The 22,620-nt window shown below is 45.1% G+C and overlaps 1 protein-coding gene across 1 annotated transcript; it reads left to right on the forward strand.

Moving 5' to 3' along the window:
- The first annotated feature begins 2,667 nt into the window (after positions 1-2,667).
- Positions 2,668-5,712, forward strand: LOC134586686 (rho guanine nucleotide exchange factor 11-like). Its single transcript, XM_063442427.1, has 5 exons — positions 2,668-2,721; positions 4,406-4,493; positions 4,708-4,788; positions 4,973-5,098; positions 5,455-5,712. Exons 1-5 carry the CDS (start codon positions 2,688-2,690, stop codon positions 5,540-5,542), a joined length of 417 nt encoding a protein of 138 aa, XP_063298497.1. The 5' UTR covers positions 2,668-2,687; the 3' UTR covers positions 5,543-5,712.
- The last annotated feature ends 16,908 nt before the right edge of the window (positions 5,713-22,620 follow it).

The following is a 22,620-nucleotide window of genomic DNA, read 5'->3' on the forward strand; positions in this document are numbered from 1 at the left end:
CTAAAAAACACACTGTTATCCTCACCGTAGTCGATAGGTTTACCAAGATGGCACATTTCGTACCTTTGCCTAAACTCCCGACTTCTCCTGAATTGGCAGAGGTCTTTGCTAAAGAGATTTTTCGTTTACATGGGATTCCTTCTGAGATCACTTCTGATAGAGGCTCCCAATTTGTTTCACGTTTTTGGAGGTCGTTCTGTTCTCAATTAGGCATCAAATTGAATTTTTCGTCCGCCTATCACCCTCAGTCTAACGGAGCTGCTGAACGAACTAACCAGAAGATTGAGCAATACTTACGTTGTTTTGTTTCCGAACACCAGGACGATTGGGTCGGTTTGATTCCTTGGGCAGAGTTTGCGCACAACAATCTTGTTTGTGACTCCACGCATTCAAGTCCCTTCTTCATGAACTATGGCTTTCATCCATCTATTCTTCCCCCGGTTTCTCCTTCCCAAGGAGTACCGTCGGTTGATGTCCATGTGGCCAACTTGAGGAAGTTGTGGGATCAGACTCGACAGATTCTTCTACACAATTCTGTACTGGTAAAGAAACATGCTGACAAACGTAGAAGGGCGGCTCCGAATTTTGTTCCAGGCGATAGAGTGTGGTTGAGCACTAGGAATATTCGTCTTAAAGTTCCTTCCATGAAGTTCGCTCCTCGTTATATTGGTCCTTACAGGATCTTGACTCGAATTAACCCAGTGGCATATCGTCTAGCTCTTCCAGCTACTTTACGCATCCCGAACTCCTTTCACGTGTCATTGTTGAAACCTCTAATCTGTAACAGATTCTCCTCCACAATCGCCCCTCCGCGCCCTGTTCAGGTGGAGGGTCAGGAGGAGTATGAGGTTAACTCCATTATTGATTCTCGTGTCTCCCGGGGACGAGTACAATATTTAGTTGACTGGAGGGGATATGGTCCTGAGGAGAGGAGTTGGGTACCACAAGAGGATGTTCATGCTCCTCGTCTTCGCAGGGCATTTCACTCCCGCTTTCCATCTCGCCCCGGCTCCTTCCGCCCGGTGGGCGTATCTGAGGGGGGGGGTACTGTCAGGGTACCTGGAGTCTCTACCGTTGAGAGAGGTAGAGACTTAGAAGGTTATCCGTCCGGACGCCATGTCTCCTCGGTCTCCCGCGGTTCACTCGGCCTTGCTAACGCCGGCCGCGAGGGAGTCACTTCCTTTTATAACAGAAGGACCGGAGGTAGACGTCATGACGCTAACCCGAAACATCCTGCCACTCAAATCTCGGGAGACGAATCAGGACTCGCCGGAGGCGTGTCTCCTCTCCCTAGCCAGGATACTTAACGAGGGTTCTCTCATTCACTCATTGCCCTGTCGTGGTTCTAGTCCTTCTAGTCACACAGTGCTTTGTGATTCTCTTGTCTTTTGGTTCTGACCCGGCTTTGTTATTTACTCTCCTGCCTTTCTGTATTCCTTGACCCGGCTTGTCTCTCGCTTACCTGTCTTCTGTTATCCTCGACCTCGGCTTGTCTCTGACCATTCTATTGTAGTTCTACGTTAGTCCGGCCATTCTAAGGACCGGTATACGTATCAGCTACTCTTTGTACTCTGCGTGTTGGATCCCTGACCCGATCCTGACATACAGTCCGTGGCTACCAAAGATCTCACACAAATCCTGTCTGCTGCCTCACTCCTGCTATCTTCCTTCAACAAAAATCCCAATTAGCAGTCCACAACACCTGTATGCTAGTGGCCCAGGGGCCAATTGCCCCTCTTGCCAACCCACTCATGGGTCAAGTATAATTAAATAGAATAACACATGAAAACAGTGTGTGGAAATAGATGGCCATGGCGTCTCTAGTGCTCATAACTGGAACTGCACAAAATATATATATATATATCGCTTTTATAATGTTTATCAAATCAGTAACACTGACAATTTCTTCTTATATCCACAGCACTTGGACCTCACTAGCAAACGATTACTCCATGCAGGGTGTGTAACATGGAAACGATCACAGAACAAAACAACTGGTATGTACGAAGATTGAAAGACGAATCTACTTGTGCAATAGTAATACTATATAGTAGACGGTTCAAAAAATATGCAGCTTTCAATAAACCCCAAACTGAAGAGAATTGAAAACCTAATTGCAAAATGTAGTAAAAAAAAAACTGATTTGGTAAAAAATTTCCCATAGTCACAGCTTGGCTATTTTAGCTTGAATTAGCATTTTATTTTGTAAATTCAGTTATCTGTACCATACGCGTTTTATACAATTCCTCCTGATCTGGTAAAATATGTTGTTAAAATATGTTCTCTATAATAATCTTGTCAAATTGTTTTGACAAAAAACATCTACCACAAAATATTAAATGTGCAGTTTTACATTGGCCACATATTATTTGATAAGCTATTTTTTTTTAATTCTATTTATTCAGATAAAATGGTTCTATTTTATAATTATTATTTAATTTGAAATATGAATAGTGTTAATTTATTAGTAATATTAGTAGTAAGTGACTAACAAGATTAGTTTATCTTTGCTTCCTGTTGTCATTGATTTAACCCCAAACTCATTGTTTCTTGCAGAGTTACAAGCTCTGCTATTAGAAGACATGCTTGTTCTGCTACGAAAGAAAAAAAATACATTGGTTCTCAAATGTAAAAAAGAAAAGGATCCCAACACCAAGATAAAGAAAGTCTTCAGTCCTGTCATCACGATGGACAATCTGTTAGTCCGCCCTGTGGCAACAGGTAACTAGTCACTCTGTCCTGGAATAATGATTAGTAATAGAGAGACCCTACAAATAAGGATGAAAATATCCCTTAGAGTAGAAAACTAAAGTCAAAAATGGAGTATGTGTACTACACATACTCCATTTTTGACTTTAGTTTTCTACTCTGTACAACACATACTCAATTTTTTACTTTAGTTTTCTACTCTGTACTACACATACTCCATTTTTGACTTTAGTTTTCTACTCTAAGGGATTTTTTCATCCTCATTTGTAGGGTCTCTCTATTACTAATCATTATTCTGTATTTTGATGTCTGTTACACCATAGGCTAGCCTTTTTCTTGCCTGTTCAGGCTTACCAGGACCCAGTGTACTTATCTATCCCTAATCTTTCTATCAACTGTCTCTTTTTTCTTCTTACCTATGGTACCATAACAACTGCTAGACACTCATTATCCTATCCATACCTTCCTCTTTGAGACGTCACTATACTACTACTGTCTCTTTAGGGGCTCAGTGAATATTTTCAAGTTGTATACTTCATATTATATACTTTACATTATCACTTGCTCCCACCTTATACTCAGTTCAAGGTAACCCGTAGGTCTCGCCCAAGTTTTTTATTGGGTGTTGTTTTTCACTTTTTCTACACATTATTTTGGTGTATACATTTCTCTATTATATTTAGAATAAAGGTTTATTTACCCTATCTATGTTACGTTTATTTTAGGAGGTATAGCTCAGTGGATTGGAGTTTCCACTTGCTTTTTGCTAGTGGATCCTCTACTCCACTTTCTCTTTCTCTGATACACATTTTTACCACAGCTAAATTATTTTTAGCACAACACTGGAAAACAGGGGAAATTGTATGTACCCAAGAAGCAATATCACAAATCACATGGCAGGTAAATGGAAAAGGGCATCTTAATGAACTTAGGTAGCAGATATACCCAGATAGAAGACTGGGATAATTGGATAAAGAAAATGGAAACACTAACTTAATAATCATTCCATTATGGTTAAAGGTTTTTCCAATTAATAATAAAACACAAGGAGAAATAATATCCCTATTCTCCTTTCTTCTTCTTCCATCTTCTCTGGATATTTACTATGTGCATATGTCAATTTCCTGTTATAAAGAGGGGAGAGGAGGGGGGGAGCAGGATAGAAAAGAGAAAAATCGATCCCAGAAAATGGGGAAACAAACGGAATCACAAAACAAACTATAACATAGTAGGCATGGGGTGTGCTCTCTCTCTCCAAAAATAAGCAAAGGAAGAAAGATTAAAATAAATAAGAGCTATAATAAGTTCTAAGAAAAAGGTTGGGGGAGGTAAACTTTAGCTTTCTCATTGTTTACTTTATTTTTTTCCTATCTACAAACGTGAATAAATAAATATTGGGGAAGATTAAGATAGGACAAGAGACTTAAGGGCAAAGAGGAGATATTAATGATGACAAGGGTATTAATGCCTCAACTATATAAGCAACCTCTATAACGGTCTGAAGGCACACGTCTGAAATAAGAAACAAAAAAACAAACAAAAAATGTTGGGGGTAATGATAACAAACAGAATGTATACCTAGTGTACCATTATCAGCACTCACAATCCAAAGAACATTATTGTTATTTGATGCTCTATTGACCTTTCAATCTACTATTTTACTTATTCTTCTGGAATCCTGTGTTTATTCCTACAGATCGGAGAGCATTCTTTGTACTGGATACATCACTACAGTCACCCCAGCTGTATGAATTTATAACAGCATCGACCTCCGAGAAAAATAAGTAAGAATGACAGACAATCACTTTTAGATCATTTACTAATTTGTATCTAATGTTTAAAGGCTCAATTGCTGTCATTGGGTTTACATTCAATATTGTATATACACCAAAACGGGTATATAATATCCTTTTAATATATTTAGTTCATAATCCTACATTGATCAGGCAGCAAATAATATATAGAAATATTTATTATTTATAATCTCTTTACAAACAGGTGGATTCAGGTCATAAATGAAGCAACAAAAGAGGTGGTGGAAGAACCAATCGACCAGTCCCCAGTAATTCCCCCTAACAGGTGAGATGTTAGTCCGTAAATTTCCCTCTTTCCTCTCCAAACATTACTAGTGTACCCTCCCATTCATAACCACATACTCTGCCATTCTGAGGGGAGAACTTGCCCCGATGCTCCACCCCTGGAATTCTATAGTGTGAATACAGAAATATATGATCTCGCATATATTATAATCTTTTACAAACAGCTGTATTGAGACGCTGGAAGAACCAGCAAACGAGGGGAATGGTGTACCATCTGGGGACGCAGAAATGAAAGCACAATGCCCTGTAATTCCCTCTGATATAAGAGATGTTAGCGAAGCTGAGGGGGGGTGAGTAATTACTGAAATAAACTAAACTTTATTTATATAAAAAGAATGCTAATTTATACTAATATATTGTGGCCATCTCTCTTCATAAACATCTAAGGAAATGACGCTCTCAAAGCTGGACATGTAATTGGATGATATTCTATAGTGTAAATAATCCTTTTATCCATTCTAGGATTTTCTCTAGCTATTATAAAACATTGTTACGGTTTACTCTGGCATAATTTATTAGCAAACCTGTCTGTTTCTGGCCCAATATATTCCCGTGTTATATTATCCTCTCACCAATTATACTGATTATTTCTTCCCTTCCTTCCCGCTATTAAGTTTATATAACACTGCTTCCTTTCTCATTGTAGCACAGAGAAAAAGAAATTCGACACATGCTGCTCTGAGGAACTCGTCTGGATCATGCTCTGTTACTTTTTCATAGTTTGCTGGTATTGAGCTAATTACATGAATTGCTTTGTATCTATACTCTGAATTAGCAATGCATCTGTCGCATCTACTATGTCCTATCTCTATCGTACTCTAAATGCTTCCATCCACTGTAGGACTTTCTAACTATTAGAAACCTTATACATCCTTACACATAGTTTCCTTTAGCATCAACTTCCTTTCCCTGCAGTTTCTGCTCTCTGAGTAAGGCTTCCTCCCAACCTCCTAACGTTTTGTATCTTTTATTATATTTTACTTTCTCTACACTCAGTGCATAGTGATTGTACGCATTGTATCTAATTTATATCTCCATCATACTCACTGTGTGAACCAGTATTCCTTATAATAGCACAATCACAGGTACATTTCTGTTACTTTAAACCTGTATTTCTCCTTACATCTGCTCTCCTATTGTTTCACTTTGTCTAATTATGTATCCCCTGTTTTATAATTACCATTGTCACTTTTTATTAATTGTAAATCATTTTGGATGAGAGTGCTATATAAGAACTGTTAAATAAATAGAAATGTGTGATCTCACAGATACTTATATTCTTATTCCAACAGCTGTTTGGAGGAGCCAGAAGTAAAAGAGATGCATGGTGAAACATCTGTATAGGCAGAAATGAAAAATGAAACACAAGATGACCCAGTAATTCTCCACAGAGCGCCCTAAATCATTTTAAAACCAGCCGCTGCAGGGCTGATCCTAATGCTGCAGCCACCTGAGTGGGGGTGGTTAAGAAGAACACAGGGAGGAGGAGGGGGGTAAGAAGAACAGGGGGGAGTAAGAAGTACGGGGGGGGGGGAGTAAGAAGAACGGGGGGGAGTAAGAAGAATGGGGGGAAGTAAGATGAACAGGGGGGGTAAGGAGAACACAGGGAGGAGGGGGGGGAGTAAGAAGAACACAGAGAGGAGGGTGGAGAGTAAGAAGAACACAGGTAGGAGGGGGGGAGAGTAAGAAGAACACAGGGAGGGGGGTGAGCAGAACACAGGGAGGGGGGAGTAAGAAGAACATGGGGGGGAGTAAGAAGAACACAGAGAGGAGGGGGGAGAGTAAGAAGAACACAGGGGGGGAGGGGGGGAGTAAAAAGAACACAGGGAGGGGGGTAAGGAGAAAGGGAGATGAGGAGAACACGGGGGGAGATGAGAACACAGGGGGGAGAATGAAAAGAACACGGGGGAGAGTGAGAAGAACACAGGGAGGGTGGAGGGGGGGTGAGAAGAACACAGGGAGGGTGGGTGTGAGAAGAGACCGCTTGGGGAGAGGAGAGACCACTAAGGGGCAGGGGAGAGCTGTAAGGGACAGAAGGGAGAGCTCTATAGGACAGGGGGCAGGACAGGGAGCTCTTTCACACTACGCACACACACTATGCACACAATGCATCCCTATACATACACAGAAACACACAATGCAAACCCTTATACACACATGCAAACACACACACTGCTTCTCTTACATACACACAGAAACACAATGCATCTCTTACACACACTCAATGCACACACTTACAGACACACACCCCGCATTCCTTATGCATACAAACACAGATTCACACAATGCATCCCTTCACACAACCAGAAACACACAATACATCCCTTATACACAAACACACACTGCTTCCACTACACATAGACAAACTGGTATCCCTATACACTACAAACCATAAGAACACATATTAGATCCCCTACAATAACACATCCCCTACACACTCCACTCCCTGTGAGCGAACATATGGGTGGGTGGAACATATAGGTGGACTTATGGGTGGGCCTTATGGGCATACCCACCGTCGGGCCCTGGGGTCCAGACCTTGAGCTGTGTAAGGGGCCCCAAAAAATGGAGCTGCTTTACATTCTCCCAGAACATTGAATTTTGTGACGACAGTAGAACAATTGTGACCACAGTTGCCTCCAGAGATCCTGTTCTACACCAGACCAGTGGAGCCAAACTGCAGCCCATCATCATCCTCATCTGGTTGTAAGTAGGCAATCTAGTATATTATTAGTGACACTAATCTATAATTTACCTCACATTAAATTAAATTACTTTAGCTAAATAAAGCAGTTTTAATGTATAGATCATTCCCCTGCAATTTCACTGCTCAATTCACTGTCATTTAGGAGTTAAATCACTTTGTTTCTGTTTATGCAGCCCTAGCCACACCTCCCCTGGCCATGATTGACAGAGCCTGCATGAAAAAAAAAACTGGTTTCACTTTCAAACAGATGTAATTTACCTTAAATAATTGTATCTCAATCTCTAAATTGAACTTTAATCACATACAGGAGGCTCGTGCAGGGTCTAGCAAGCTATTAACATAGCAGGGGATAAGAAAATCTTAATTAAACAGAACTTGCAATAAAGAAAGCCTAAATAGGGCTCTCTTTACAGGAAATGTTTATGGAAGGCTGTGCAAGTCACATGCAGGGAGGTGTAACTAGGGTTCATAAACAAAGGGATTTAACTCCTAAATGGCAGAGGATTGAGCAGTGAGGCTGCAGGGGCATGTTCTATACACCAAAACTACTTCATTAAGCTAATGACAGGTGAGATACTAATAATGCAGAGGGTCGGTTAGTTACTGTAACAATATGAACTTATAGCTCTTTTTTTTTGGATATAAAAGGAAAAGACCCATACATTTGGTGTTGAAATTGGATAATAAGATTAGAAAATAATAATTTTCAAATGTTTACATTTTCTAGCTGAACAGGTCCTTCAATAACTATCTTTCTAGACATGTTTCCACCTCTCTGAGAGCACATTGAGTCTAAAACACGTATATAGACTGCTCTATCACCCATATCAAATGGGAATGGGCCATCCTGGGGTATTTATGGTTTAGGCTTTAATGGAGTATTAAAGAGGGAGTGATGGTTATGTTGGGTAGTTGAGGGGTAGATGTATCATCTCACAGATATTTATAATCTTCTTCATTGTGTATTGATAACATTAGTTAGATCCATCTGGGTAATTCCTTCAAATGTATGAACCAGTGAAAATAAATAAAACAATTGTCAATGGCAGAGTAAGTAAACATCAAATATGTTTTATTTAATGTTTTTAAAATTATCATTCTAGTTCCATTGATTAAGCGCCTAATTGTTCTCAATCGGTCTACAACTTGTGGCATACTTACCGATATATGAAAATACTGTTTCATTGTCCTTAATTTATCGTTTTACACCGATCGTAAGACAGACAGTGTAAACAAAGTATTACGTAATTTTAAAGACATATTTAAAAATGTACTTGCAAACAGGTGTATACTGAGATGGAAGAAAAAGGACAAGAACCAACAGAAGATCCCTCTGGTTCCACAGTATCCAGCAACGAAGACCTTGATGACACAATACGTCCTGCTGCAGAGTGAGATGGGAAAATTACATAATCAGAATTCCACAAAATATTGTGAGTTTCGTACTAATAACTAAGAATTTTTGAATCTCAGAATTGTTCTCAAACTCTTAATAAAACCAGTTTAACAATAATAACTCAAAATGTTCAGTTTATAATCCTGCACCGATCACAAAGCACTTAGTGTCTATGTAATATGCCATCATCTCACAGACACATCTCATACCTTGCTTACAGGCATATTATGGTGATTGAAGGAGATGGAAACTAACCAATGGATGGTCCATGTGATGCCACGGAGTCCAGCAATGAATAGTCTGAAGAGCCGATACCTCCCTTTGCCGGGTGAGATATTCAGTGAAGATGGAAAGGATCAAGAGCCGTTGTTTGCTGCAATACACTAAGGGTAATACTATTATTTATGAACATAAAATAAATGAACATACAATGCTAGGGCTACAGCTGGACATTAATATTAAAAAACCTTAAATTGTCAAATTCTTTAAATTTCCACAAAACCAACTCGTACAAGTTTACCTTTCTGAACTGACTTTCTGCTATCTGACAGTAGATGTAGTCTAGATAATACAAAGACCATAGCACAATGTATCAATGAGTTATGCTCTTTCATTACAGCATAACTTATTGTATCCCAGACTGATTTACTTTAACCTCATTTATTCTTGTTTTGATTGTTACAATGGCAGTTTCTTCTATTTTCTCTGTTTTTAGCACTGAAACATTCTTTGCTAGACGTTCAGAATATCCAAAAGAAAAACAGAAGAGAGCTGAACACACATTACCGTCATGGATGAGGACAAAGAACTACAGTTGTGCTAATAAATTTGTATACTCTGGCAGATTTTGTGAAATGTTGGCATTGATTTAGAAAATATGACTGATCATGCAAAATAATGTATTTTATTCAAGGATAGTGATCATATGAAGCCATTAATTATCACTTAGCCTTCAAAAGATTTCATACCCTTGAATGTTTGGCCTTGTTACATACACACAAGGTGACACACACACACAGTTTAAAATGGCAATTAAAGCAGGGGTCAAGTCCTGGGTAAAAAAGTGCAGGAACTCACCCCAGATCCACTCCCCGCCCCCTCCCCCCAAAAAAATTATACGCTTGTATGCAGGGGCTGAGTAAGGGCACGGGGCTGAGGAGGGGGACAGGAGCTGAGGAAGAGGGACAGGAGCTTAGGAGGGTGAGGGTGGGGGGGGGAGGGGGGCATGGGCTGAGGAAGGGGACATGGGCTGAGGAAGGGGACATGGGCTGAGGTAAGGGATAGGGGCTGAGGAAAGGGACAGGAACTGAGGGGCTGAGGAAAGGGACAGGAACTGAGGGGCTGAAGAGAGGGACAGGGGCTGAGGGAGAGGGACAGGGGCTGAGGAAGAGGGACAGGGGCTGAGGGAGAGGGACAGGGGCTGAGGAAGAGGGACAGGGGCTGAGGAAGAGGGACAGGGGCTGAGGAAGAAGGACAGGGGCTGAGGAAGAGGGACAGGGGCTGAGGAAGAGGGACAGGGGCTGAGGAAGAGGGACAGGGGCTGAGGAAGGGGGGCAGGGTTGAAGAAGAGGGGCAGGGACTGAGGAGGGGGACAGGGGCTGATGCTCGTATGCAGGGGCTGAGTAAGAGCACTGGGCTGAGGAAGAGGGACAGGGGCTGAGGAAGAGGGGCAGGGGCTGAGGAAGGGGGGCAGGGTTGAAGAAGAGGGGCAGGGACTGAGGAGGGGGACAGGGGCTGATGCTCGTATGCAGGGGCTGAGTAAGAGCACTGGGCTGAGTAAGGTGGACAGGGGCTGAGTAGGGGGACAGGGGCTGAGTAGGGGGACAGGGGCTGAAGAGGGGGACAGGGGCTAAGTAAGGTGACAGTGCTGTGGAAAAGGGACAGGAGCTTAGGAGGGGGGGGGGGGGGACATGGGTTGAGGAAGGGGCCATGGGCTGAGTAAGGTGGCAGGGCTGAGGAAGAGGGACAGGAGCTTAGGTGGAGGGGGGTCATGGGCTGAGGAAGGGGCCATGGGCTGAGGAGGGGGACAGAGGCTGAGGAGGGGGGCAGGGGCTGATGAAGGGAGCAGGGGCTGAGGAGGGGGACAGGGCCTGAGTAAGAAGACAGGGACTGAGGAGGGAGACAGGGACTGAGTAAGGGGACAGGGCTTGAGGAGGGGGACAGAGACTGAGGAAAGGGACAGGGCCTTAAATAGGGGGACAGGGACTCGGGAAAGGGACTTAGGAGGGGGACAGGGACTGAGGAGGGAGACAGTGACTGAGGAGGGAGACAGTGACTGAGGAGGGGGACAGTGACTGAGGAGGGGGACAGGGACTGAGTAACGGGACAGGGCCTTAAATAGGGGGACAGGGACTCGGGAAAGGGACTTAGGAGGGGGACAGGGACTGAGGAGGGAGACAGTGACTGAGGAGGGGGACAGTGACTGAGGAGGGGGACAGTGACTGAGGAGGGGGACAGGGACTGAGGAGGGGGACAGGGACTGAGGAGGGGGACAGGGACTGAGGAGGGGGACAGGGACTGAGGAGGGGGACAGGGACTCAGGAAAGGGACAGGGACTCAGGAAGGGGGACAGGGCCTGAGGAAAGGGACAGGGCCTGAGGAAGGGGGACAGGGCCTGAGGAAGGGGGACAGGGCCTGAGGAAGGGGGACAGGGCCTGAGGAGGGAGACAGAGCCTGAGGAAGGGGAACAGGGCCTCAGGAAAGGGACAGGCCTGAGGATGGGGGCAGGGACTGAGGAGGGGGACAGGGACTGAGTAAGGGGGGACAGGGCCTCAAATAGGGGGACAGGGACTGAGGAGGGCGGACAGGGCATTAAATAGGGGGACAGGGACTGAGGAGGGGGGGCAGGGCCTTAAATAGAAGGGCAGGGACTGAGGAGGGGGGCAGGAACTGAGGAGGGGGGACAGGGCCTTAAATAGGGGGACAGGGACTGAGGAGGGGGGACAGGACCTTAAATAGGGGGACAGGGACTCAGGAAAGGGACAGGGACTGAGTAAGGGGATAGGGCTTGAGGAGGGGGACAGGGACTGGGGAAAGGGACTAAGGAGGGGGGCAGGAACTGAGGAGGGGGGACAGGGCCTTAAATAGGGGGACATGGACTGAGGAGGGGGACAGGACCTTAAATAGGGGGACAGGGACTGGGGAGGGGGGCAGGAACTGAGGAGGGGGGACAGGGCCTTAAATAGGGGGACAGGGACTGAGGAGGGGGGACAGGGCCTTCAATAGGGGGGGTAGGAACTGAGGAGGGGGGACAGGGCCTTAAATAGGGGGGCAGGAACTGAGGAGGGGGGACAGGGCCTTAAATAGGGGGACAGGGACTCAGGAATGGCACAGGCCTGAGGAGGGGGACAGGGACTGAGTAAGGGGATAGGGCTTGAGGAGGGGGGCATGGACTGGGGGAAAGGACTAAGGAGGGAGACAGGGACGGGGCCTTAAATAGGGGGACAGGGACTGAGGAGGGGGGACAGGGCCTTAAATAGGGGGACAGGGACTGAGGAGGGGGGCAGGAACTGAGGAGGGGCGACAGGGCCTTAAATAGGGGGACAGGGACTGAGGAGGGGGGACAGGGCCTTAACTAAGGGGACAGGGACTGAGGAAAGGGATAAAAAAACAAAAAAACTAAAGTGCCTTCCCCCCTCCCTGAGGCTTACCTTAGGCCAGGAGGGGTGGGACAGGATCTGGAACCTGCAGCCTGCAGCCTGCAGTCAGTGGAGTAAGCCGGCCTCTCCTGATGATGTCAGGAGGAGGGGGCGTGGCTTCCTCTGCTCCCCAGCGGTCCTGTGAGAAGAGCAGAGAAAGTCACGCCCCCTCCTACTGACATCATCAGGAGAGGCTGGACGACTCCACTGACTGCAGGGGGAGAGGTGAGTTTAGAAATCCGAGTCCCCAGTCAGAGGCAGGGGATTCGGATTTGTGCTCCCCCTGCTCTCGCAGCCGCTTGTGCCAGCCCTGGGTCCTGCAGGACTAGTAATGGGAACGGCGTTCCTGCTGTGGAAAAAGTGCAGGAACGCCGTTCCCACGCGTTCCTGCAGGACTCGAGCCCTGAATTAAAGGTTAATTTCCCACACCAGTGGCTTTTAAAATTGCAATTAGGGGGCGTGGCCTGACTGGCATGGACGGTCGCATGTGAGTAAAGCTCCGTCCAAAACGGCCCGAAAAAGCGACTAATTCAGCGATACTGACCAGCAAAAAACACCCAAACCGCACCTACGATGGCCCAACACAAAGGAAAGAAACCCGCTGAGAAGGGAGACAAATCTGGGTTTTTCACAGCCCGCAACCAGCAATCCCGATCTCAGGCCTCTCAAGATGGCACTGAACAAGATGATGACGACACACTGCCACTTCAGGACTCCCCTGACCTCAGAGGCTTACCAGTCACGCAGGAAATCCTGCAGGCATGTCTCGACGAGATGTCAACCAAGCTTTTAAGCAACTTTAATAAATCAATAGCTGACCTAAGGAAGGATGTATAAGAGCTTGGAGAATGCACAGCCTGCATGGAAAACTGCATGGGAGAATATGCAGAGGCCCACAACAACATGGCGGACCACGTGCAAAAACTGGAGCAAGCACTGGAATTCTGCCAAACCAAAATTATGGATCTCGAAGATAGATCCAGAAGACAAAACATCCGTATACGGGGCATACCAGAGTCAGTGAAGCAGCCAGACATGCTGGAATACCTCACAGACTATTTTAAAACGCTAACCCCGGACTTACCCACGGATGTCCTACTTATGGATAGAGCACACAGGGTCGCTAAGCCGAGATTTCTACCGGAGGAAGTACCTAGGGACATTCTTACCCGATTGCACTATTTCCACGCCAAAGAAGCCCTGATGAAAGCCTCCAGACTGAGGAAAGACATTCCGGCTAAATATCAGTCAATACAAATATTTACAGACCTATCCTCACTCACACTGCAGAAAAGAAAAGAATTTAAAGAAGTCACAGAAGCCCTGAGGCTACAAGAAATGCCTTACAGATGGCGCCATCCGGTCCGTTTACTCATACACAGAAACGGGATTCTGCACACCATCAATACGCCGGAAGAGGGGAGGAAGGCCCTAAGAAACTGTGCCATCCAAATGAAAGCACAGGACACAAACCAGAAACAACCCGCCAAACTCCAGCTGGAATGGAAGAAAGACCGCACCTAAAAGGTTGACAAAATCTCCTGCGATCAGGAGGACGAACACCATGCTCGGCAGCAAAGACTAATTTGAAGAGTGGTAGCTAGCCACCTAAACGAGACACTTCAATTACCCACACTAGAGACTCACAGCCTCCTTGAAGAGCCGCAACCCGATCTAAGGACTAACACCGAGGCACGGATAAGAAGCAGCTGAGCTCCTAGAGGATCCCACTGAACGTACTCCAGGGGTAATGTTACACATACAAACCTGCCACAGGCGCACACATCCAAGCACCATCACACACTCAGCAAACACAAAACCACACTGTGCTGTACCAAGGCAAAACGCTACAACACGGAACAGTGGAAACTCCTGGGAGTCTGCATACTTAGTAGGGTACAAACCCTTAACACACACACATCCATCTCAGCACGCACACACAAGACTGCAGCCACACACGACACTAGGGGGGCACACATCAACTCACCGCAATAAGTGATTGCAGACATGCTACCACTATTAACCTGAGAAATCCATGTTGGGAACGGTTAACTATCAATCTATGTCACGTTATGGCAATGTTTTGCAAAAAGATGGGTCACAGCGTGGGGGACTAATATCACTGGTGAGTTATGCTAAACCACAGTGTTACTTTATCAGCAGCCACCACTCTGAGGCGATACGAGAGATCGCAAATAGAGAGCTGTGCCCCCTTTAACAGTCGCACCACTAAAGGGAATACATCCTGGGTTATGTTTAATAATCAATGTTAAATTTTAATTGCTAACACAACTGTGGTGCTACAGGCTTGTCATGCAAGTTAATGGTCATATTACAGGGGTATTAGCCACACTAAAAGTGCCACGACGCACCCTCCGCCGGTACGTAGATGCGCCTAGGACGGAATAATGGCACTAACACGATACCACTATTAATCCAAGTGATTCATTCGGTTAATTATCAACTATCAATGTTGGGTCATGTGATATTAATGGTTTGCGATAGTATGGGTCACGGCATGGGGGACCAATGCACTGGTGAGTGACACCAAACCACAGAGTTACATTGTTGGCTACCACCACGCTATGCCTGTATAAGGGATCGCAAAATAGTGAGATGTGGACCCCTTAATGATCACACCACTATAGGGTGAAAACCCTGGGCTATGTTAAATATTAAATGTTAATTGTTCATGCCAATGTTGTGCTATACCCTTGCCATGCAAGTTAATGGTTAGAACGCAGAAATACCAGACACACACTAAGATACATAGAAGCGCAGGAGACAGTATAATAGTACTACTCAGTACATGGTCACAGCACAACAGAGGGCCGTGATACCCTCATCATACTAACAACCGAAAGCCACGCTCACGCATAGTACTAATGTACAGACAGGTTGCCCGAGTAAGGGCTTCAGTGGCAACAGCCACATCCAAAGAACTACTTCAGTACAAATCACCCCAATCTCCTCCCCTCCACCTCTCTTCACCCTTTCATCGGAGGAACACTTTAACGCTTTCACGACACAACAAGACCCTACATGAGAAGCTTTTAGTCCCAAACAGCCTTGGCACCTACTCTAGGAAACATCTGCCCCCTAGAGCCACACAAGAGCTGCCACATACCATCCTCATTAGCGGATTAAACAAACCCACCCCAGTATGAAAATACAAAGCCACAATGTTAGGGGTCTAAATACCCCATACTAAAGACACTGCCTATTCAAAGACATTAAGAGGACGCAACCAGATGTGCTGTGCCTCCAAGAGACACATTTTAGAACACCGCCTAACTTAAAACAGTCCCAATTCCCCCACCAACACCATGCTACAACAGGACAGAAATCCAGAGGAGTATCCTAATCAGTAACACTGTATCCTTCCAACACCACTCATCACACACAGATGCTGAAGGAAGATATCTCATAGTAGTATGCGCAATCAATAATACCAGATACACGATAGCCAATGCATATGCCCCAAACAAGAACCAAAGGAACTTCCTACACAAAATTCTAACTCTACTCCACTCACATACTAATCTTATGTGGGGACTTCAATCACATCCTTAACCCAAAATGGGACACAACATCACAAACATCCCACTCGACTGGGGCCAGACAGAAAAAAGCATGCATGAACTTCCTCAAATTGCTAGAGGAACACAAGCTATATGGCGTTTGGAGGGTCCTCCACCCACAAGAGAGGGACTATGCATACTTTTCACAGGTTCATAACACATACCCAAGGATAGATAGGTTTCATGTCGAAGGCCGATATCTAGATCAGATCATGGAGTGCTCCACAGGTAGCATATCATGGTCTGATCACGCCCCATGCATCCTAACACTCAAAGATACCTATGACTACAAACACAAAAGCCCATGGAGGCTCAACGAGTCCCTTCTCTCAGTCAACAACTTCTTCACAACTAACAAGCCAGAGGACACATCTATTAGCAACATGGCAGGCACACAAAACAGAGGGCTCCTTATCAAACAAGCATCACACACGCTGAGAACACGCCAAGCTAAATGGGCATTGTGGCACAAACAACTGACGGACCTCACAAACAAAAATAAAACACAACCAACAACAGAAACACAAAAGGAAATCAAAGAGGTTACAGACAAAATCAGAACACATACTCTGCAACAGGTGAGCTATAATCTCCGCAAACTCAAAGCCACACATTACACCAAGGGGTACAGAGCCAGCAAAGTATTAGCAGCAAGACTGAAAAGAGCGGAAGCAATTACCAAAATTCCACAATTTTGCACAATACTATGAACAACTATACAACCTCAAAGGTGCGAACCCACTACACACACCCACAGACCAGGACATCACATCCTACCTCCGTGATACCCCACTACCTCAGCTTACAATAGACCAGGCTACCACAGTACAAAGTCCCATCACGACAACAGAAGTAGAAGACACAATACACTCCCTACTCTCCAACAAAGCCCCGGGCCTGGATGGGTTTACCAGCCTATATTACAAGAGATTCAAAGCACTCCTAGCCCCACATCTAGCATCGCTCTTCAACTCAGCCACTCAAGAGAAAAAAACTACCAGAGGAGCTGCTATTGGCACACATAACACTTCCAAAACCGGGCAAACCGCCGACCCACTGTCCCAACTTCAGGCCTATATCCTTACTTAATACTGACGCCAAACTATATGCGAAAATAGATGCAAGACGCCTAAGCGATATTCTACCCTCGCTAATCCATGACGACCAGGTGGGGTTTGTGACAGGCAGACAGGGGGCTGACAACACCCGCAAGGTCTTGAACCTGATACACAGTATCAGAAGAGCAGGCATGGGAGGCCTCCTAGTATTGTTAGATGCAAAGAAGGCCTTCAACAGGTTGAGTTGGGGGTTTCTCCGAGCGGTCCTGGTCAGATTCGATTTCCCAGACCAATTCACAAACATGGTAGAAGCCCTATACAGCCACCAAGCAGCAAGAGTAATGAACGCTGGCTTCTGCTCCGACAAGTTAAAAATAACAAATGGCTCAAGGCAGGGATGTCCACTGTCCCCACTACTCTACGTCCTGGCATTGGAGCCCCTGGCAGCCAGAATCAGAGCAGAACCTTCCATACATGGAGTCACATTGGGTCAGAGGGAATACAAGCTGAGCATTTTTGCTGACGATGTCTTTCTCACTCTAGCACAACCCCTCATATCCCTGCCAAACCTAATTATTATTATTATTATATTTATAGAGCACCGTCAAATTCTGCAGCGCTTTACAATGGGTGGACGAACAGACATGTAGTTGTAACCAGACAAGTTGGACACACAGGCACAGAGGGGTTGAGGGCCCTGCTCAATGAGCTTACATGCTAGAGGGAGTGGGGTAAAATTACACAAAAAGGTAAGGATAGTATTATCAGTTGCAGAAGAGGAATCAGTCAGGAGCTATTAACAGTTTAATTGATACGCTTTTATGAAGAAGTGGTTTTTTTTAACGATTTTTTGAATATTGCTAAATGGGTAAGGCAGTGGCTGAGTGACAGGCAACAGAGGGTTGTAGTCAATGGAGTATATTCAAAGCTTGAGCTTGTCACCAGTGGGGTACCTCAGGGATCTGTACTTGGACCCATTCTCTTTAGTGTTTTTATTAGTGATATTGCAGACGGCCTTGATGGTAAGGTATGATTTTTTGCTGATGATACTAAGATATGTAACAGGGTTGATGTTCCAGAAGGGATAAGCCAAATGATTTAGGTAAACTAGAAAAATGGTCAGAGTTGTGGCAACTGACATTTAATGTGGATAAGTGCAAGATAATGCATCTTGGACGTAAAAACCCAAGGGCAGAGTATAGAATATTTGATCGAGTCCTAACCTCAACTTTTGAGGAAAGGGATTTAGGGGTGATTATTTCTGATGACTTAAAGGTAGTCAGACAATGTAATAGAGCAGCATGAAATGCTAGCAGAATACTTGGTTGTATAGGGAGAGGTATTAGCAGTAGAAAGAGGGAAGTGCTCGTGCCATTGTACAGAACACTGGTGAGACTTTACTTGGAGTATTGTACGCAGTACTGGAGACCGTATCTTCAGAAGGACTATAAAGAGTGGGAATAGTGTACCAAACAGGGGAACTGGGAGCAGTAGCGATGGACAATAAGTATCTACAGATAAAGGGAGATCTCAAATCTCCAAAAAACACATGAAATAAAGAATATGAAAAATAAAAAATATTGTTATGCAAATATTAAAATGCCAATGGCAAAAAAAAATGTGCTGTATACACCAAAAATAAATAAATAAACAAATAAATATATCATATAATAAATGTGAGGACCCAAGGATAATAAAAGAATAGTAAATAAATATATAAGTACATATAATGAAAAACTAGAGTTCAGTAGTATCTAGCGTACTTAATATATATAACCAAGAGGCACACGTCTGTTCTGGAAATGGTCAAGGGGAAGAAATAGCGACAGGTAAGCCAGATAGTGTATCCTAGCTAAAAAGTCTGTTAAACCAGCGTGTGAATCACGCAAATCTCATATAGGCTGGTCAAGATAGCTATGGATAGCATATGATTACCGCATACATACACTGTGTGCTAGAAATGTAGCTCCATACAAAAGTAGATAATACAGCTAGAGTATACCAGGAATTCGTGTGTGCTGCTACAGGTAATAGGTAAAATAGCCTAGTGGCGTATGAATACCGTATACCTAACCCAAAATAGTGCTGTGGAGTAGTGATGTCCCGAACGGTTCGCAGACGAATAGTTCCTGGCGAACATAGCTTGTTCGCGTTCGCCACAGATGGCGAACATATGCGATGTTCGGTCCACCCCCTATTCGTCATCATTGAATAAACTTTGACCCTGTACCTCACAGTCAGCAGACACATTCCAGCAAATTAGCAGCAGACCCTCCCTCCCAGACCCTCCCACCTCCTAGACAGCATACAATTTAGATTAATTCTGAAGCTGCATTCTTTTTTTTTTAGACAGTTTAGAAGATGAATTTAGCAGTAGTCAGAGGGATTCAGTGAGAGTAGTGGTGAAATGTGTGTGGCATGACATGAGTGTGGGTAAGTAAGAGTCAAGTATTTTAACTGGGCACTAGTTCTAGGTGGGATAAAGTGGTATAGCGGATGGATGAGTAGTTTGGTTCGTTTTAGAGGTTTGTAGAGAAAGTATATAGTGATCATGATTTTTAGCGATATCCAATATTTTTAAGGTGGTCTCAAACAAACATAAAATGCTATATAAAATGTGTGGGAATATCGAATAGTCGTGTACAGTAAATCAGAGAGGGCTCAGAATATCTAACCATCGATCGGTAAACTGGATGAAGTAGGGGGTCTATCTGTTTTATTAAATACGTGTTAATATGCTTTTAATGGGATAGGATGTTAGGAAAGGTGTGTGATTGGGATAAGTGAATGTGGCTGTATTTTCCTCATCCTGGGACCGACCTGGTTACTAAGCTTGAGCTGCGCATGGCTGGCTCACTCCTGTCTCCACACGAGCCGCATGCGGCTTGATCTCCTCTTCTGACTTAGCCGCATACACTGACCGCAGTGGCCTGGCACTAGGAGCACGGCTCGAGTCACGAGCTAGCTCTTAAAGGGGCAGTGGGAGCCAAAAGTTGATTCAGGCTCCCATTGGCCCACGTCATTCCAGCACCCCCACACACAAACGTTTTGGGGGCGTAGGCATGACGTGGGCCAATCAAATGTTAAAGGATATTTAAACTTCCCTAGCCCTATCCACTTTGTCCTATCGTGGTTTCTGTGGCAGTACCCTTTAGTGCGTTCCTTGATCTATTTTGTTTATTTTGGTATTGACCATGGCTTTGTTCTTGACTCTGAATTTATCTTTAACCCTTTCCTGTCTTGTTTGCCCGTGTGACTGATTACCATCTACCTGACTCTGGCTTGTTCTCGTTTTCGTAGTCTCTCTGTTACCATGACCTCGTCTCGTTTCTGATTACGCTTTATCTCTGTCTGACGTTTAGTCTGGCCATTATAAGTCCAGGTAATAAGTTATATCCTAGTCTTGTCCCTTGCTATCCTAAACTCTGCGTGTTGGGGTATTACATCATGACATTATGATAGGACCATGGGCCCTGCAGGTTTAGGACAGCAAATGGCCTCCTATGAGGCAAGATTTTAAGAACAGGATCACCGTATGGACCAGATTGCCCAGGCCCATCAGACACTTTTGTCCAGAAATGCTTATTTGGCCCCTGAGACACTGGTATGCGTACCATCTCAACCCATACCTCCCATTCCAGAGGCATCTATCCTGACTAGAGATGTCCTGAATAGTTCGCCAGCAAATAATTCCTGGCGAACATAGCTTGTTCGCGTTCACCACGGATGGCGAACATATGAGATGTTCGGTCCGCCCCCTATTTGTCATCATTGAGTAAACTTTGACCCTGTACCTCACAGTCAGCAGACACATTCCAGCCAATCAGCAGCAGACCCTCCCTCCCAGACCCTCCCACCTCCTGGACAGCATCCATTTTAGATTCATTTGGAAGCTGCATTCTTTTTTTTTTTTAGACAGAAGTGTGTTATATTTGAGCATGCTAGGCTGAACGTGCGTATATCATGGCTAGTTGCACTGAGGGTATGAGTATATAGCAGTACATTGTTGTGAAAGATGGCTGTCATGTTTAGGGTGTAGCTTGCACGTTATCAACTGTGTATTTATATCAACAGCTCCACCACTAGTTATAAATCAAGTGTGAGTCACTCCATGAGATGAGACTAGTGAATAACATAATACATAAACGGTTAAGATAAAGGCATGTAAGGAACTACGACAATAAACTCTTTAGGAGGTGAAATAATGACATGTTTAAACGCTTGTTACTTTACGATTAGTTAATGTGCAGAGAGCAGTTCATGTGATCAAAGGCATGGTGTGGAGGATCCACTATAGTGGGTAATGCTTGGCAGGCTGCTGTTTACTGCTTGTGCTCATCCGATCCCTTCTGGGCGCCAGGTGCAGACCCTGGGAGTCCCTGATACCTGGAACAACAAAGGCAAGTCTCTGGCTGAGTGCCGGGTTTGCGGCTTGAGGTGGTGGAAGCTTGTTTTGTCGGGTGGTCGGATCTGTCCCGGTGGTGCTTCACGTCCGGTGCGGGATTGTGGTGGCTTAAGGTGGAGGCGAGTGCTTGACGTGGGGCAGGCTCTGCATTTCTGTTTGTGCCTCCGGTCCCGTCTTCGACGCCTTTTGCGTTGGTGGATTTTAATGGGGACTGCTTCGCTTAGCTGTGGTGGAGCTTGTTGGGGCTGTGGTGGAGCTTGTTGGGGCTTCCTGCTTGTTATTTGCTTCCAAAATTGATTAAAGAGTCTGTCCAGCTTAGACTCAATATCCTGCCATGCTTTGCTGGTACCAGGAGGACACGCAGCTGCCGCCATATTGGGAGAGTCGCAGATGAGTATGTCAGCCTGGGCGGCTGTGCTCTGTGCGTCCATTAGCTCCAGACAGCCTCTCAGGGGTGGACCGGGATAACCCCCACCGGTCCGAGGGGGGGGGTAACGGAGCTCCTGCCGGGAAGTAGCTGCTCCTGGGAGATCGGCCGCTTCTCTGCCCGGTGAGCACCAGGCCACACTTGCCACGCGGAGGTAAGTAAGACTCTGTCGAGTTGCTGACCGCTATTAAGCATGTCGGGTCGGTCAGGTAGGAGCAACATTGCTGGGTCATCCCCTTCTGGGGTGAAATTCGCTTGTTGATAGCTGCTTAAAGTGAGATATTGAGGGAGCTCACACGAAGTGCGTCTTTCCTCCATGACAGCTAGGCCCCGCCCCCCGGAAGCTGCATTCTTAGTGAGAGGAGGGACAGTGTAGCTGCTGCTGATTTAATAGGGAAATTGATAGCTAGGCTAGTGTATTCAGTGTCCACTACAGTCATGAAGGACTCATCTGATCTCTGCTGTAAGGACAGCACCCCAAAAAGCCCTTTTTAGGGCTAGAACATCAGTCTGCTTTTTTTTTTTTTGTGTGATCTAATTGCAGTTGCCTGCCAGCGTGTGTGTCAGGCTCACAGCGTATATTGTGCCCACTTGCCCAGT

The sequence above is a fragment of the Pelobates fuscus genome, chromosome 1, assembly GCF_036172605.1.
Source record: "Pelobates fuscus isolate aPelFus1 chromosome 1, aPelFus1.pri, whole genome shotgun sequence".
NCBI classification, from domain to species: domain Eukaryota; kingdom Metazoa; phylum Chordata; class Amphibia; order Anura; family Pelobatidae; genus Pelobates; species Pelobates fuscus.

Bases quoted from the DNA above. Each gene is read 5' to 3' on its own strand.
- LOC134586686 (XM_063442427.1), top strand. From the start codon at position 2,688: ATGGACAATCTGTTAGTCCGCCCTGTGGCAACAG. The intron at 2,722-4,405 runs GTAACTAGTCAC...TTATTCCTACAG, and splicing joins AGTCCGCCCTGTGGCAACAG to ATCGGAGAGCATTCTTTGTA. The intron at 5,099-5,454 runs GTGAGTAATTAC...TTCTCATTGTAG, and splicing joins GTTAGCGAAGCTGAGGGGGG to CACAGAGAAAAAGAAATTCG.